The sequence below is a fragment of the Oncorhynchus masou genome, chromosome 2, assembly GCF_036934945.1.
Source record: "Oncorhynchus masou masou isolate Uvic2021 chromosome 2, UVic_Omas_1.1, whole genome shotgun sequence".
Classification (NCBI taxonomy): Eukaryota; Metazoa; Chordata; class Actinopteri; order Salmoniformes; family Salmonidae; genus Oncorhynchus; species Oncorhynchus masou.
The window spans coordinates 28,466,800-28,485,325 of record NC_088213.1 but is presented as its reverse complement, the minus strand read 5'-3'; the positions used below and the strand labels follow the sequence as shown (position 1 = coordinate 28,485,325).

The 18,526-nt window shown below is 41.5% G+C and overlaps 2 protein-coding genes across 7 annotated transcripts; both read right to left on the bottom strand.

Annotated features, from left to right (window-relative positions):
* Positions 1–181: 181 nt before the first annotated feature.
* Positions 182–14,252, bottom strand: LOC135558246 (anoctamin-9-like). Of its 2 annotated transcripts, none has more exons than XM_064991975.1 (24): positions 13,986–14,252; positions 10,633–10,704; positions 10,367–10,489; positions 10,020–10,114; positions 9,876–9,925; positions 9,716–9,774; positions 9,480–9,559; positions 8,243–8,377; positions 8,025–8,118; positions 7,871–7,931; positions 7,684–7,766; positions 7,492–7,596; positions 7,197–7,361; positions 7,083–7,119; positions 5,036–5,147; positions 4,463–4,520; positions 4,240–4,337; positions 3,778–3,977; positions 3,415–3,567; positions 3,172–3,316; positions 2,605–2,727; positions 2,248–2,341; positions 1,772–1,884; positions 182–1,621 (listed from the first exon to the last, which is right to left on the bottom strand). In XM_064991975.1, the coding sequence occupies exons 1-24, from the start codon at positions 14,007–14,009 to the stop codon at positions 1,588–1,590; spliced, it is 2,313 nt and encodes a 770-aa protein (XP_064848047.1). In that variant the 5' UTR covers positions 14,010–14,252; the 3' UTR covers positions 182–1,587. The 2 variants fall into 2 exon arrangements, with proteins under 2 accessions (XP_064848047.1, XP_064848044.1); XM_064991972.1 differs by having other exon boundaries at positions 10,020–10,162; positions 13,986–14,251.
* A 318-nt stretch (positions 14,253–14,570) lies between these two features.
* LOC135558210 (U5 small nuclear ribonucleoprotein TSSC4-like) lies at positions 14,571–18,206 on the bottom strand. 5 transcript variants are annotated; one of them, XM_064991954.1, is made up of 4 exons: positions 18,130–18,206; positions 16,455–16,571; positions 16,061–16,134; positions 14,571–15,954 (listed from the first exon to the last, which is right to left on the bottom strand). In XM_064991954.1, the coding sequence occupies exon 4, from the start codon at positions 15,881–15,883 to the stop codon at positions 14,942–14,944; it is 942 nt and encodes a 313-aa protein (XP_064848026.1). In that variant the 5' UTR covers positions 15,884–15,954; positions 16,061–16,134; positions 16,455–16,571; positions 18,130–18,206; the 3' UTR covers positions 14,571–14,941. The 5 variants fall into 5 exon arrangements, with proteins under 5 accessions (XP_064848026.1, XP_064848032.1, XP_064848014.1 ...); XM_064991960.1 differs by lacking the exon at positions 18,130–18,206 and adding an exon at positions 17,733–17,818 and having other exon boundaries at positions 16,425–16,571; XM_064991942.1 differs by lacking the exon at positions 18,130–18,206 and adding an exon at positions 17,733–17,818.
* Positions 18,207–18,526: the final 320 nt, after the last annotated feature.

Below are 18,526 nucleotides of genomic sequence, written 5' to 3'. Positions count from 1 at the left end.
TCTAATGGACCAATTGTCTCTATAACATCTCTTTATTTTATTTACCTGACCTAATGTAAAAAGTATTTTTGTTGTTGTTGATCAGGCTTAACTTGTTAGAGAAATAGACAGGGTGTGGTCCAAATGGCAGTTAATTGTCTCTACTTAGCTTACCAAAACAAAGTCCAAGTACACATTCAGCTGAGAGTAAAATCACTGCAAGCTTTAATATTTGTCCCGTCTGTCCATCAAAAGTGAGAAGCAAAAGGACAAAATTACAATGCACTTTCACGCAGGTGATAGACTGATGAGCAAAACCCTGTCACATACTGTATGTACAATATACAGTAAAAAAAACAATAAAGCAACTCAAAATGTACACCTTATCAAAAAAAAAATACAATATCCATAGGTATTGGCTCAAGTCATTTCTGAATTATACTTAAATGTTTTTACAAAAACTCTTGCTCATATATACAACATGAAGCAACCCTTTGTTTGAATTTAAAAAGCGATGACACAATTTTCCCGAATATCATTTCAAATAAAGAATTAATGCAGTGGATTAAAAGTAAAGTTAAGAGATGCATAATTATATAACAAAGATATTAATATTTCAAAGATAAATTACATTATTCACACTTTGTGATTCTTTATGTTGAGAGAACATTGAGGTTACTAAAAGCATGTAAAAAGGAAACATCAGTACAGTATTTGCAAAACAGGTTGTTACACCCTTACCAAATATAAAACTACCACAGTTCTTTGTAAAACATTAATATTGGCCAGAGTAAGGGAGTCAATACATTTCAACTCAGGTTTTCCATTTGTATGGCACGTACAGTTTGTGAAACAAAATTAACCCCAACTCTGTTACTGTATAGGTATGCCTGCTAGGTTAACCTAATGTAGCAGGCATAAAATAAATCTACACACTGAAGAAGGCTGCAAAGTTGAAAAGCCTGTACGCTATCCCTGATGCAGTGAAAACATGTTTGGTGTACGGACCCATCACACCTTCTTATTTATCGGAATTCACACGTTTTACGCACCAACCAAACTTCCGAGAGACTGCGATGGTCCCCTTTTGATTAGGAAAAATAAATGCCTGAAACTAGATCCCCTACATACTGGTCTTGACGAGAAAAAAAAAACGTTATCTTCTGCGGCTTCTGAGGCTACTGCTGGGTCATCGGTCATTCAAGAAAATACAATGCTATATGGACCTCTTCTTATGAACCCCAGTTGTGGTTTGGCGTCTGGTATCTAGGGTTAGTCTGCCAGTATATTGCTTCATTTATATTGGGGTACACTTGCTTATATGTGAAATACAGTTTGGAGCCGTTTAATCCTCGTAGAAACTCAAGATACCCCGCATGCGCCATGGGTGGCCATTAATCACACAGGTATAAACAGTGCATTGACCATTTGGGAGAAAGCGCAGAGGTGTTGGGAGATGGGGCTGTCCTACCTCTCATAACGACCAGGCGCTAACTATTCTGTAAGATGCTGATCTCAGGTCAGTGCAGAGAGCATCACTTTTAATGTGTCTTTTTCAAGGCTTCAAAGTCATGTGTCATGAAACAGGATGTCCCTCTGTTGTGGTCATCACACATCTGTGGACTGGCTGTACTTCATATCCCTGTCAACACAGACAACATTCCTTTTAATCCGATCATGGAAATCACTATGGTGATAATAAGTTCCATGCAGATGAAGTACGGCAACACTTAATCATACATGTTCATACAAGGAATAGTGTGGTAGTCTATAGCCATATGTTTTAACTCACTGCAGTTCCTCTTTGAGCCTACTGAGTTTATCCTTCAGTCTGTCATTCTTCACCAGCATGGGGGAGTCAGGCACAAACCAGGCAGCAATGCATTTAAAGATGACCACTACATGCTACAGATAGAGGTGAAAGACAGACAGGCTTGTTCAATCATATCCATGATATTTGGTATTGCTCAATGGCCATTTGGAGTTGCAAGGATAAGGTTTTGACAAAACCCTAAACTCACCTTTTTAGCTTGGCCTTTAACAAGTGATTTTATAGTTTTAGACATCCTTTGCGTTTGCTTTTACATCTTTAGTTTTATTGTAAAGTGTCACAATTTTAAATAATGTTTGATTGGATCATGGGTGCAGAGCTTAATTAAAATCAATAACATGGAATTCAGTGATTCCTGATGTGCCAAAACTAAACTGAAAATAATGTAAGTAGTTTGACGTAAATACACATATTCACAGATGCAAAGAAAGACATACCTCAAATAGGACGACGAAGGCAAAGCGTACAGCCATGATGAGCCAGAACTGGGAGGTGAGGCTGTAGTCAACATCATTTCTGTAGTCTTTATAGCTGGGAACACACACCAGTTTCACCATCAACAATCTCTCTCAACAACTACTGGTGTCAATGGACTGGGTTTCTTTCTGTTTGTGACTGCATAGACTCTAGCTACATGTATGGATGCCTGAGGAGAAGTGGTTGCTTTGGTTTCTGATTATTCAAACACTTCGTTAATATAAACAGTGAAATTCAGAGATGGGCAGTAGGGTTGAGCCAGGCGTTGGTAAATAGTGGCTTCCGTAGTGACCTAGTTGTGCCTCACAGATGCCCACCTGCATTGTGTAACATTGAAGCCGCTCTCTGTGATCAGTTGACTGGGGAAAAAGTCCTTCCGCACATTCAGGTCTGTTATCTGAGCAGTGGATAGGGTGTCGTTGATATAGCCCTTCATACAGCTATAAGGGGGGGAAAAGGGATTATGGTCATATAAAAACAAACCCTTCTCCAACTAATGAGGTTTTATGCAGCTAACCGTTTAAGAGAACCCAAAAATTAATGCCCCATGAATCAACACAAAACATACAACTTAGCTTGCTTATACAAAATCATAATTGGAAATCCATTTCCATATTAATTTGTCTTGGAATTTGGAGATAGAATTAAATTGCGAGCCTTTTACCAACAAGCTTGAAGGGCAAACAAATAGTCACATGATAACATGGCGAGTCAGTATTATTACAACCACTGCGCCACTCAGGAGGCTCAATCAGATGACATTACCTACATTATTACTATGGCATTCATTGTTTTAAGAGTCCAGACCATGTGCGAGAGGTCTACTCTACTATAGGTGCAACTCATGCACCAGTCACTGCACAATGTGCTACAGTAGAACTTACTGTACATTTTCTTCTCCATTGGCACAGGGTCCGTAGTGATAGCGATAGACCAGCCGAGGAATGAAGTCTGAGGACACCCCAATGACTAGCCCGTTGGCAATGACAGCCAGAACACCAATAGCTTCCAGAACTTTGATCCATATACCTGAGAAATCATATTATGGGATGAGCATACAAGCAACAAAAACATGGTAAGGAGTTTACCAGAGAAGCACAAGCTTTTGCATATACTGTTTAACTCACCAATATTATTGGTTTTCTTGGGGACTAATCTGCGTTCCAAGCTGACCATCTTGATGGCATCCAGACGGATCTCAAAGATATTGTTGATGAGGGCCAGTAGAGGGGCCAGAGGGAAGGCCGCCACAAAGATGGTGGTGAAACTGAACTGAAGAACTGCATGAGAATGATGTAATAACACAGAGATTTAATATTCAACATAGGGGATTGGGAAGTCAATATAAATAACTGGGCAGAATCATTGAACATAAAAGAAACCATGAATCACAGTGTAAGAGAGAGAGAGAGAATCACGTTGGTGAAATAAATAAAGACTTTGTACTTAGAGACATTCATGGAAGGTAGTGACTTGTTAATGTGACGTACCCATTTCCAGAAACTCATTGAAGAGACTGAAAAAGTTTACGTCATTCAGATCGTAGTTGCGCAGCCAATCATGCAGCTTGCAGATATCACATGGGTCATGGCCCCTCCTCTCCTCTTCGCGACATGCATTTTTGTAGCAGTCGCCACACTTCCTCTCCAGCTTCTTAGTTGTAGTCCTTTTGAAGTAACTCTTGAACCAGCTGCACAACAACATAGGACAACCTAAAGTGAGGAAGTATGATGCTCCACTTTGGATGTCCAATTCGGTTAATTAGAATTAATTCAATTCATTAACTAGAATTCATATTTACATGGGGTTTTATCATCTGACTGACAGTCAAACGTTTATTTGAATTACCAAAAGCTTACTCAACACATCAAAGGGCTTATTCAACCTATTTATTTCCTCAGAATGTATCTATGTTAAGCAGGTAGAAAACCATAGCTATATATTGTACTTACGGCATAATAAACTCAAAGATGTTATTCAGTGTCTGTTTGAGCACCATGATGACGGCCATTTGAATGAAGAGGTCAGTGAGGCAGCCACTGGGATGACACTGGCAAGGACAGGAAAAGGCAGATATGGCAACAGTCTAAAGACAATCCAAACCATTCAACCATGTCATAATCCCATGTTAAGTAATACTTTTAAAAATATATATAATAGTGATGAGCTACCCACCTCCTCCAATCTCCATTTACCAAAAATACGAACATAGCTGCCTGGGCGACCATTTATCCTATGCACGAGAACAACGTGTTAGATTCATTAAATGTAAGCACATATGCATAAACATTTCAAATACTTAAATATTTATGGTTCAGGACTCAAATATTTCAAGATACATGGACACTTGTGAATACAGAAAGCACCTTCTCCATACAGCTAGTCTGCCCATGACAGCGGACACAGAGCAGTACTTTACCAACCGTTTTTCCCTTGTTTTTAGGCTAGTCTGCAATATTTTATTTATTTGATTTAACTAGGCAAGTCAGTTAAGAAAAAAAATCTTATTTACAATGACGGCCTACCCCGGCTAAACCCTAACCCGGATGACGCTGGGCGCCGCCCTATGGGACTCCCAATCACGGCCGGTTGTGATACAGCATGGGATCAAACCAGGTTCTGTAGTGACACCTCTAGCACTGAGATGTAGTGCCTTAGACCGCTGTGCCACTCAGGAGCCCCATGTACCGTCAGCCCGATCAAATATTAATACCACACACACACACACACACACGTTGCACTCAGTACCTGCCCAGGAAAAATGCCACATATACAAGCGAGGAGAAGAGGGTGAAGAACTGGAAGGTAAACATCTTGACAGTGAAGCTCCTCTCAGTGGCTGCACGCGACTGTGTCTTCTCTGCAGGCAAAAGCAGCAACATTAGCTAAGTGAGTCAGTGAAAGAAGTTAAGTACAATTCCATCTGATAGAATGACGGTGATGAACATGTACAGTTGAAGTCGGAAGTTTACATACACTTAGGTTGGAGTCATTAAAACTTATATTTCATCCACTCCACAAATTTCTTGTTAACAAACTAGTTTTGGCAAGTCGGTTTGGACATCTACTATGTGCATGACACAAGTCATTTTTCCAATAATTATTTAATATTATTATTCACTCATATCACTGTATCCAATTCCAGTGGATCAGAAGTTTACATACACTAAGTTGACTGTGCCCTTGGGGCGGCAGAGTAGCCTAGTGGTTAGAGCGTTGGACTAGTAACCAGAAGGTTGCAAGTTCGAATCCCCGAGCTGACAAGGTACAAATCTGTCGTTCTCCCCCTGAACAGGCAGTTAACCCTAGGCCGTCATTGAAAATAAGAATTTGTTCTTAATTGACTTGCCTAGTAAAATAAAAAAACAGATTGGAAAATTATGGTCATAGCTTGTGATAGGCTCATTTACATAATTTGAGTCAATTGGAGGTATACCTATGGATGTATTTCAAGGCCTACCTTCAAACTCAGTGCTATTTTTGCTTGACATCAGGAAAAGCAAAAGAAATCAGCCAAGCCAAAATTGTAGACCTTCACAAGGCTGGTTCATTCTTGGGAGCAATTTCCAAACGCCTGAAGGTACCACGTTCATCTGTACAAACAATAGTACACAGGTACAAACACTGTGGGACCACACAGCCATCATACCGCTCAGGAAGGAGACGCGTTCTGCCTCCTAGAGATGAACGTACTTTGGTGCTAAAAGTACAAATCAATCCCAGAACAACAGCAAAGGACCTTGTGAAGATGCTGGAGGAAACGGGTACAAATGTATCTATATCCACAGTAAAATTAGTCCTATATCGTCATAATCTGAAAGGCCGCTCAGCAAAGCCCTGCTCCAAAACCGCCATAAAAAAGCCAGACTACGGTTTGCAACTGCACATGGGACAAAGATTGTACTTTTTAGAGAAATGTCCTCTGGTCTGATGAAACATAAATAGAACCGTTTGGCCATAATGACCATCATTATGTTTGGAGGAAAAAGGGGGATGTTTGCACGCTGAAGATAACCTTCCCAACCGTGAAGAAAGGGGGTGGCAGCATCATGTTGTGGGGGTGCTTTGCTGCAGGAGGGACTGGTACACTTCACAAAATAGATGGCATCATGACAGGAAAATTATGTGGATATATTGAAGCAACATCTCATGACATCAGTCAGGAAGTTAAAGCTTACTCGCAAATGGGTCTTCCAAATGGACAATGACCCAAAGCATACTTCCAAATTTGTGACAAAATGGCTTAAGGACAACAAAGTCAAAGTATTGGCCATCACAAAGCCCTGACCTCAATCCTATAGACAATTTGTGGGCAGAACTGAGAAAGCGTGTACAAGCAAGGAGGCCTACAAACCTGACTCAGTTACATCAGCTCTGTCAGGAGGAATGGGCCAAAATTCATCCAACTTATTGTGGGAAGCTTGTGGAAGGCTATCTGAAACACTTGACCGAAGTTAAACAATTTAAAGGCAATGCTACCAAATATTAATTGAGTGCATGTAAACTTCTGACCCACTGGGAATGTGATGAAAGAAATAAAAGCTGAAATAAATCACTCTATTATTCTGACATTTCACATTCTTAAAATAAAGTGGTGATCCTAACTGACCGAATACAGGGAATGTTTACTAGGATTAAATGTCAGAAATTGTGAAAAGCTGAGTTCAAATGTATTTGGCTAAGGTGTATGTAAACTTTCATCTTCAACTGTACATGTTTTTGATTGTAAATGAAAATGTTCAATATAAACATATGTTCTGCTCATCCAAATTAAGATGTTCTTCTTCAGACTCACCTATCTCACACAGCTTGAAGGCCACAGCCTTGTTGACCTATCCGGGTAAGAGAGGAGAAGAGTTAGCGACTGTGCAGTTCTACATGACTTAGAGGGGTTGCTGGTTGAACTTACTCTGGTCATAACTTGCATGGTGAAGTAGTGTAGTACAGCACCCAGCATTACTGCTACAGTGTTGGCATGGTCCCTTACAAACTCCCATGTTCCCTCTGACAACAGCACAGCAGCAACCACACGGAACACCACCAGAGCCTGGGTTAGCCCGATGATCAGAACCAACTGGTAAAAGAACACACACACACAGTGAGAGGACAACAATGACTGAACCGGAGCTAAACACAGGTATAGCCCAGGATGAAAATTGCTACGTCTGTTTCAATATGGTACTGAGTGACTGACTGGGACTGACCATGAGAGTGACCAGCACCAGAACTAGAGTGCTTCGCAGATAAGAATGGCAAAACTCTTTGGGATGGCAGTCTGGATCATTGACTACTCCCAGGATGAGCTCCTCCTGCAGGCCAGATGGAACAATATTCAGGATTATACCACATGTAAATCCTGACATATAATGGTTTCTTAAGCCTAAGTGAAGCCATACCTCTTCCTCACACCAGTCAAATACTTTCCATTTAGACACAAACGTTGCTTTGTGTCTCTTCCACAGCTCCAGAAAAATGGTAGCTGGAAAAATAACAAGGGCATGAGTCATAACAATGTCTAGATTGATCTGAATTAAAAATGTATTGGGTGGAAAGAATCATTTTTATCCTGTGTGAGAGACTTACCCCACACTGCCATGAACATAGCAAAGAACACCGTCCCCTCATTGTCAAACAGAGGACTCACCTGCACACAAGACACATTTTGAACATATACTTTATTAACTATTTTTTAAATAGTAAAGTTTGCAATGCAGTATGGTAGAATGACATGAGTTACCTTGGCATAGGTACAGGTGTCACGCAGCTGCCATACTTGACACCATTTGTCACACCTCGGGCACATAACAGTGTCAGACTCACAGACCTCTTTTCTGTAATATGAAGACACACAATGCACCTTCAGAAACACATGAGTTTTAAAGAGGAGCAACGCCATGTAACCAATTTTTTATTCCTACTAAAATGTCAGCACCAATCAGCTTAATAAAGACTCACATGAGGGGGCTGGTGTTGAAGAAAGCCAGTGCATACAGGAACACAATCACACCCAGAATGGCTGCAGGGACCAGCAGGATGGTGTACCAGCCCAACCACAGGTAATACAGAGCCACCTTCTCTCCAAAGTAACTCCTGACAGACATAGATACATTTCAGTTTGCATGTTCAAATTCAAACCAGGAAAAGGACATTTCTTTTCAGTTAACACCCCTTACTAGGTTTCCAGGGGGATAAAAATAAATATTTAATTAACATGTAGTTTATCTTGATAATTTCCCTTTCACATGACTGAGGTAAATGACATGTTGTATTGCTATTTGCATGCTGTATATATAAGCAATAAGGCATGAGGGGGTGTGGTATATGGCCAATATACCATAGCTAAGGGCTGTTCTTAGCTGGTTTAAACTAAGATTGATGATGAGTTGGTTATTTGAATCAGCTGTGTGGTGCTAGGGAAAAAAACAAAACGAGCACCCAGTGGCAGGCCCAGGACCGAGTTTGGGAAATCCTGCTTTAGGTAAGCACATCACGTTTAGCTGCATCGGCAAACCCAAAGTTCTGTGTGGATATAACCACTAGCTGGCATACTTCTTGGTAACAGAGTAAATTGCTTTGAAAGCGAGAGAGATAGGCCTTTTCATTGGGCAAAAGTCTGTTCTCCACCCTCTCTCCCCAGTCCTCTCTCCTTGTTGACCTGGAAACCGATAAGTGGTCAAGAAGAGCGACAATTTTTTGTAGGCAAACTGAAGATGGAACTCCCTTCCACGATAGCCTCCTTTTGAAATGGAAGGACTAATGAATCCTACATGATTCCTTTACAGAAGAGTTTTAATCTTCCACACCCACTTTGAAATCAGCTATTTTCTTGAAGGAGAAAAGCATACAAACATTTCATAACAATATTCTATTAATCATTTATCTACAACATGTCTTGCACAACTAGCTAGCTACATTTGTTTTTATCACTGTATACATTTACTTGGGGATTCCACCCTGTAAACGTAATTTTCGTCAATGTGCTATTGGACAAGGAGTCTCATTAATTACAAAGCACAATTTTGTCCATTTTCCCCTTCTCGACGTGTCTCCTTGATTACCTATAACCTTTTTCAAAAGGAGGCCAGAGAGGATGGAGGTGAGAGGATGCAAGAATTGAGTAAATTCAATTGAGGAAAGGCCACTGTGAAACCAAAAGACACAGAAAAACAGCTGGATATATAGAAGGTCTTACCTGACATCATCGACAGGCTGGGTCGTACAGAGAGCAGACCATCGTGCCCACTTTTGTTTCAACACCTTTTGCTTGTTCCTCTATAAAAATAGAAAGAGGCTCATATTGTAGACGTATTTCACGTCAATGAATTTCATATGGGCTACTTACGATCATACAAGACATAAACAGCTACAATGCCCCTCAAAATTGAACAAGTAATCAGGTATACAAATAATGATGTTTTGTTTTTTTACCTCATGCAGGCAGAACGCGGCCTCAAAGACACCCTTCTCCTGGAGCTCTCTGAGGTTCTCTGTTGTGTTTAAATTAAAAAGAGGGTTAGGAGTGCAGAACAATTGAAGTCAGGGACAAATATGTTGCTAAAGAGATCAATGGAGGGAGCACTTCACATACCCCCTGTGTTGATATGGGTGTGGTGTAGGATGTAATGCACTACTCTGATTCTGAAAGAAAAACAGGAACAAGGTAAGAGGACATGTTGTAAGTTAACGTTATTTGCATATGGAATGGCAAGAGTGAGAGTTCAATGCATCTCACCTGGTTGAGTGAGGAACCCTGCCACATTTCCGGTCGCCGCTCCAGTTGCAAGAATCAGACACCTTAAGTAGGTACCTGTACTTGTCAAAGATCTCCTTTGGGGCCCGGACACCATAAAACACCTTGTCAACATGAACGATTTTCTGACACAAAAAGGCAAAGTTCATGATGAGCATTGAACCTGGTTCATTTTGGGAGGATTGGCCATGATGTTACAGTATAAATGTCACACATTCTCTACAGTTGTACACATCCCAATACAATATTGTACACAACCCAATAAAGTAACATTGTCAACATCACTCCATATGGAATTTAAACGTGATTTAATCAAGTAACAAACTCACCGTTACTTTCATGTTTTTCTTCCTCAGGTGGTCAATAAAAGCCACCTGCTTCAGAAACTTTGGGTGATCCTGGTCCTCAACTTTGTCAGCAACTAGAACATAATCATATGTCCTCTGCTGGTGCTATGGGAGACATACAAGCTTTTCTGTATTCTAGGGACTGTGTCATACAAACAGCTTGAATAATTATCACCTGTATGACTATGTATGCCTCTAAGTTATGAATGCAGTGAAATGAATAGATGGTGTGTGTTGTGCGGTCTCACCAGAATTGGGAGTAATGCCTCCATGGTATTGTCAAAGCCATCCGTGTTTCTCCCCTGCAGCTGAAAACCATCCTAAAACACAGGGTAACAAAGAGGGACAATTTGACATCTCTCTTGTGATACAAGGGCTGTCCCTCCTCCTCACCTCACTGAAGTGGTCTGCCAGGCATGTGCCGGATGTCAGAAGGTGAATTCACCAATTTGTAAGTCGCTCTGGATAAGAGCGTCTGCTAAATGACTTAAATGTAATGTAATGTAACATGGACCACAAGGAACCTCTCAGCTAACATAATGGTCAATGATGTGCCTTCATTCACTACAGCCAAATTGTCATTGTGGCTTCACTATTCTGTGTCGAAAAAAGGGACACTAGGCAAATTCCTTTTTACAGTTACAGTCCATGAGATGTCAATAACACACATCTCTAAGCAAAGGGGTAAAACAAATAAAGGCAACTGGGCTATCCCTCTTGCCATCTCTGTTGTTATGCAGGTTTCTCTCTAAAGCCTGTCAGTCTTTCACTTTCATTCTTCCAGACTCCCACAGGATTTTCCAGATTACATGCTCCAACACGCCCGTCAGTGAAAATATTCCATAGACTGCTCCTCATACTCAGTGGGTGGGAGTTCTATGCTCTGCTATGTCTCGAGAGATATGATCCAATCTTGACTGATTATATTTTGGAGGTGTGCCACTATTACCCTCTTTAGTGCAGTTTGCATAAGATTTAATGAGATAACCTGTTTCACCAGGAGCACAGCCAAGAAGACCAGGCAAACATTGAAAGGAGGCTGGCTCTGATGTAGGGTACTGTGTAGTGGATATGGCATGGGTTGCCAGAGGAAGGGTGTCATACATCAGGCCTCAGCATCACATAAATCATAGACACTCTTCAGAGAAACATAGTCCAAGGTAAAAAGCTGACCTGACAATTTCTCAAAGATCTGCATGCTTTAGATGAGGTGAAGTTATGCTTTAAAAACACAAAAGACCAGATAAGCGACCTTTAAATCTGTGAAATATTTTAAGTTGGTCTGGGATTTTTTAATAATTCATTTATTTAGCTGCTGCAATGACTCTAGCCTATACAGTGCCTTCGGAAAGTATTCAGACCACTTGACTTTTTCCACATGTTGTTACGTTACAGCCCTGTTCTAAAATGGATTAAATAAAAACAATTCCTCAGCAATCTACATACAATACCCCATAACGACAAAAGTTTAGAATTCTTTGCTAATTTATTAAAACATTTGAACAGAAATACCTTATTTACATAAGTATTCAACCCCTTTGGTATGAGACTCGAAATTGAGATCAGGTACATCCTGTTTCCATTGATCATCCTTGAGATGTTTCTACAACTTGGAGTCCACCTGTGGTAGATTCGATTGACAGGACATGATTTGGAAAGGTACACACCTGTCTATAAGGTCCCACAGTTGACAGTGCATGTCAGAGCAAAAACCAAGCCATGAGGACGAAGGGATTGTCTGTAGAGCTCCGAGACAGGATTGTGTCGAGGCGCAGATCTGGGGAAGGGTACCAAAAAATGTCTGCAACATTGAAGGTCCCCAAGCACACAAAGCACACATCATTCTTAAATGGAAGAAGTTTGGAACCACCAAGACTTGAGGAAAGAAGGGCCTTGGTCAGGGAGGTGACTAAGAAGCCAATGGTCACTCTGATAGAGCACTAGAGTTCCTCTGTGGAGATGGGAGAACCTTCCAGAAGGACGACCATCTCTGCAGCACTCCACCAATCAGGCCTTTATGGTAGAGTGGCCAGAAGGAAACCACTCCTCAGTAAAAGGCACATGACAGCCTGCTTAAAGTTAGCCAAAAGGCACCTAAAGACTCTCACCCCATGAGAAACAAGATTCTCTGGTCTCTTTGGCCTAAATGCCAAGGGTCACGTCTGGAGGAAACCTTGCACCATTCCTATGTGAAGCATGGGGGTGGCAGCATCATGCATGTAAATAGCCCATCCAACTACCTCATCCCCATATTGTTATTATTTTATTTTGCACCCCAGTACCTCTACTTGCACATTAATCTTCTGCACATCTATCACTCTAGTGTTTAATTGCTAAATTGTAATTACTTCGCCACTACGGCCTATTTATTGCCTTACCTCCCTAATTTGCACACATGGTATATAGATTTTTTTCTATTGTGTTATTGACTGTACGTTTGTTTATTCCATGTGTAACTCTGTTTTGTTGTTTGTGTTGCACTGCTTTGCTTTATCTTGGCCAGGTTGCAGTTGTAAATGAGAACTTGTTCTCAACTGGCCTACCTGGTTAAATAAAGGTGAAATAAAAATAAAAATGCTGTGGGGATGTTTCTCAGCGGCAGGGACTGGGACACAAGTCAGAATCGAGGCAAAGATGAACAAAGCAAAGTACAGCGAGATCCTTGACGAAAACCTGCTCCAGAGCACTCAGGACATCAGACTGGGGTGAAGGTTCACCTTCCAACATGACAATGACCCTAAGCATACAGCCAAGACAACGCAGGAGTGGCTTCGGGACAAGTCTCTGAATGTCCTTGAGTGTCCCAGCCAGAGCCCGGACTTGAACCCGATCTAACATCTCTGGACAGACCTGAAAATAGCTGTGCAGGAACGCACCCCATCCAACCTGACAGAATTTGAGAGGATCTGCAGAGAATGGAAGAAACTCCCCAAATACAGGTGTACCAAGCTTGCAGCATCATACCCAAGAAGACTCGATGCTGAAACGTAACATAATGTGTAAAGAAAAGTCAAGGGGTCTGCATACTTTTCAAAGGCACTGCACATGGTGGGGCAGAAAATAGTTTCAGGGAACGTCAGCTACAATGAGCTCCAGTCATGTGTTATCAGTCCAAATAAAACACCTGTAATATTTTATTTAACTAGGCAAGTCAGCTAAGAACAAATTCTTATTTACAATGACGGCCTGGGAACAGTGGGTTAACGGCCTTGTTCAGGGGCAGAACAACAGATGTTTACCTTGTCAGCTCAGGGATTCGATCAAGATCTAGGGTGTGTTTTGATGTTTGACCCACAATTAGTTCATAGATAAAGCACTGTAGACCACTTTTGGTACGGTAACATAACACAACTCAGCATACTTACACAAACTTATAGATGTTTGATACAGGTTATAGCTATACGGAAATAGATTTTAACCTGCTATGACCGTCACCTCAAAGTATCTAAAAAAACAGTTACCATTATCCATGAGCATAACATTTTAAAAATACATTATTCAGTCCAACAATTTCTATACTCATTCAAAATACTGTAGGCTACATGAAAACATGTTTCCTAAACTGTTTGCAGGTGAGTTGTTTATAAATAATCTTCCTCACCTGCTCTGGATCCATTAAGTACATGTTGCAATACGCTCGTTATCCAAATTGAGCGAATATTGAAAATCCCCATTCACGTCTTCTGTCGTTCGAGCGCCGTTGTCTTAATTACTCACGAAACGTTCACCCCTACTTCAGACAGACGGGGAGCTCTAATTATACTAAAAATATATGAAAAACTACTGTACTGAGCTAAAAAAATAAATAAGTTGACTTCACTTCCGCGTTTCTGAGTCAATTACTTTCAGGTAGGTAGCGTCATGCTTCTCAAAAGGTGAGGCGCTGATATCGAGCGATTAGTAATGCGGCCATCTGGTCATAATCGGACAGTCGCAGTCGTTTAATAGGTGTACAGTTAGTGACCAAAACTGAGTCTCTTTATATCTCTCTACTCCTGAAAGTGCATGCAAATGATGGGTTTTTATTATCTGTGAAACCAACGAATACATTTAATTAGTTGATATGAACGTAGCAATGTCTATGATTCTCTTAAGCACATTCTTCAAATACTGTAATATAACCTATTGGCTTCACATCAGTCACGGGAAATACAGGAACAAAGATTCATAAGTGACAAAGAAACTATTTAGTTGTGGGAAGACTTTACTGCTCCAATAATCAATAATAGTTACAGCAATATGAAAAATTATGCCACTTACAAGAGTCTACTACAAATACAATTGTTTACATTACACTTCCACCAATATACTTGACAGCTAAATTCAATATTCTTTGGACTTCGAAACAGCATTATACATTAGCATTACTGACAAGTGATTTTCATGTCTGAAGTTAATATTCAAAATACACATTTTACATTAATTCTGATGAAAAGTCAAGAGGCCGAAACCATTCCCTTGATTAGGAAAACAACTCGCTTGAGGTTCTACAGGGAAGCACTAAAATACTGTCCATATTTAGGGACCTCAATTGATTGAGGTCAAGTATGTGTACTCTCAGTCCTCCTCTTTCTCTGATGTCTTGCGGAAGTTCTTCCTGTTGACGTTCCTATTAATGACGAAGCCAATAGGTGGTTGATCCTTCCGATCACTCAGCGCGCCCTCTTCTTCCCCCACCGGGGTCCACTTCCTCTTCCGCTCACTCTCCTTTGGGCGTTGGGGGGCGATTGCTAGGCCTATACCCTCCTCTTCTTCATCATCATCTAAGTGACAGAGACCCATCCCTACCTTCTTGGTTCGATCAGGCTTGTTAACTTCTTCAGCGTCATCCTTCTGTGGCCGGCTAGGCCTGGAGAACACGATCTTATGCTCTGAGCTACTGCTCTGGCCCTGGTTGAAAGTAGGTATAAAAGGCTCTTCAGGATCATCTTCCATTGTGTTCTCCTTCTTCTGCTGCTGCAGGCTTTGTATGTACTGCTGAGCCACCATGCTATTCTTGCTGTCACTGGTCTCTGGCACATCCTCCAGGTCGTAGCGCGTCCAGCGCTCAGGATTCACCAGGTAATCTGGCACTCCTCTCTTCTGAGGAGGCTTGCTGACCAATTCCCCCACCTTCTCCCCATACTTCTTTCCACTCGGCAGCAGTGGGGGTGGAGGGGGACGTGCAAAGACCCCGTCAATGACATTGTCCTGTCCCAAATTGGACGAGGACAACTTAGCGGCACTCTCCAGGCAATCAAAGATGCTTCGACTGCGGTTGGAGAAGCTTGAGCTGCCACCTGTCAGACTGAATGCGGGTTTCTTGGGACCGGAACCAGGACCGGAGTTCTGGTGCACTTCATCATCAGATGAGGACAAGTCTTCCACCTCTGGGTCTATGGACTCATTACGCTCTTCGGGGTCGGAGTCACTCAGAGAGAGGTCATCTGTCAGCTTGATGGCGTCACTGTTGGACAGCTTGTTACGGCCACCGTCTCCATGGTCCTCTTGCTCACACATTGCTCTCAAGGGCCAGGGTCTGATACCACAGGAAGAAATGACGACTTTCACACAGTCAAGGGGTCAAGAGCCTGGAAGAGTATGAGAGGGTTGTTCTGAGTGGTAAATGAAACGTATAATATGTATGGTAATATAGCATGCATTATAATATTTTCACTTTGTCAAGAAATGACTGACCTTAGCCTGGTAGAGCTGCAACACCGCCACTTTCTGTATCCGTGAGGTTCAAGGGTGGCGGCAGTCCTTCCACCCTTAACAAACACACAGAAAGATATACATTAAAAACAGCCATATGGATCTAGCCATTGAAAGCTTAGGCCTATACTGTAAATAATAAGTACATTGACAGCTAAAAACAATGAAACTATCATTTCAGAGCAGTTGCACAACAACACAAGATGTCAAGTGTGACATCAGGTGTGGTGAGTCAACTGCAGAGGAGTAGACCTATAAGTCCTCTGCAGCACCGTGTGAACATGGAGTACTGTAAGTACCGAGGGCCTTCAGATAATTTAATGTTTGACATCCTACGTAATGTTACCGTTTGTGTTAGTGTGAGGACGTATCTTACTGGAGTTGCAGACTCACAGGTTGTGGGAGCTGGTTGGAATTCTGGTCAGCTCAGATAAGACAACAAACGTGTGGGGATAGATGACAGCTCCAACTTTTGCCATGGTGTAGCGACAATCTGTAAAAAATAATAATAATAATAAATACACGCAGATTACAGTCTGTTACCCACTCACTGCATATATGTAAGTTGTGATTACATTGCATACATACAACCAGAGTCATATACTTAGATGGATCTGAATACAACACAGTAGCTCTGGTCCATCACGCAATGACTGAGTTGCCTTGTATAGAGATATTGTAGTTAAGAGGACGCAACATTGTATCTGTCCCATTATGAAATCTGCCTGAGCATGGGCAATGCCATTGAGGCCATCTCCATTTTGAAGCAGTCAATTTTCTCCTTCTACTACTATGGAGTGTGTAAACAAACTGAAATGAGTCATATTGCCACCCGGAGTGTTGTTTGAACAGGTATAAAGCCAAGGTTGGCGATTTACTGACACCTGCAGTTATGGGATGTTTGCTCGTGTGTATAATTAATTGGCTGATCCCTCATGATGACCTGGATGGAATTATGTGATCATTCCTTAACCTATAGGATGTCCCACTCAGTTCACTACTTCAAATTGTTTAAAAACCTCAATGGCGCTGCCATCCTAAAACGGGCCTAAGTCCTCCTTCCAGCTCAATGATACCGTCAGACAAGCTCTTGTCCACGCAGCTCGTAGTGCAGATCCCACGCATACGCGTGGATCAGGGTATTTTAACGGTAATCAAAGTACTCATATTTTGGGAGAAATTAAACCCTGCACATACAGAGAAAAGTAATCCCGCACTCTAAAAATGTTTACTTTGGTGAGTTACGATGAAAAAATATGGAAAACGACAGAACATGGGCATCTCATCGTCGTGCGATGGACAAGAGCTAACACAGCGACTACGCCCCCAACATTAGTAGCTAGTTCGAGCGATCCTAGCTAGCTTTTGTTTGTCATGGTATTTGACGGGTAGACAGCAGAAAAACATGGAGGGTTGAGTAGTCCACCACGAAGTAAACCAGTTATGGAAATCCACGTTAGATATCTAGCTAACGTTAGCTAGTAGCCTGGTTGGCTAGCTGACTTTGAATAAAGAGAGGAACACCACAACCACATAATCATTCAATATCTTACAATACTTCATTGATACGTTGGGATGTGTTCATTAAACTATCTAGATACTAAATAAAGCGTTCAAAGCTGATCTGTTTTGCTAACTGCATCTCCGGCTTTACCTTCTTCACGCTGGCGCTGCAACTTCGGTTTGCATGCTGCAATGTATGCTGGGTAGGGTAGTTTTCCCCGCTCCTACCTTCGGTGGGCAAATAACCCAATCTTCGATACCCTATCGCCATAGTCTGCTGGATTATAAATGTAGGCCTACATCAGAATTGCTAAACCTTCATCTTATTCGCTGAGGTTTAACGGTGGATGGCATTTAATGTATGTTGCATTACCGCCAACAAGACTGGGGTATAAATGAATTATATGTTGATCCACAAAATGGGAAAGTAAAAACATTTAACTGACCCTACCATCTAACCCTACACTCATTCAAACCAGCCTTATGAAGCATACATCAGTCATTGACCTATCCCTCTGTGCTGTCACATATCTACTAGGCCTACTCACAGGGATTCTCTCAGGATGCCTCACCCTTGACCCATCCTCCGCTACTTTCTTCACTGCCTCAGCATAAAACACCTTCTGTACTACTTACTCCGACCCTGGCCAATTTAACCTGCCACTCTGGCACCGACAGTTCCGATCCCCAGCAAACATGGGCGCCCCTACAGTTGACACAACCTTTTCCACCGAAACTACCGATGAACATCTTCCAGTGTTTCCCCCTTTTTCTACAAAAATAACGATAGAAAGTAGGTTACATTTTAAGAACCATCACCCATCTTGAATTAGTACTGTAATCTGTCAGAGAGAACATCTCTTGAATAAAATATAATTCTATTATAAATCAATTTGACCTAATTCTAAGAGAAAGATTTCAAAAATAAAAAAATATATATATAGC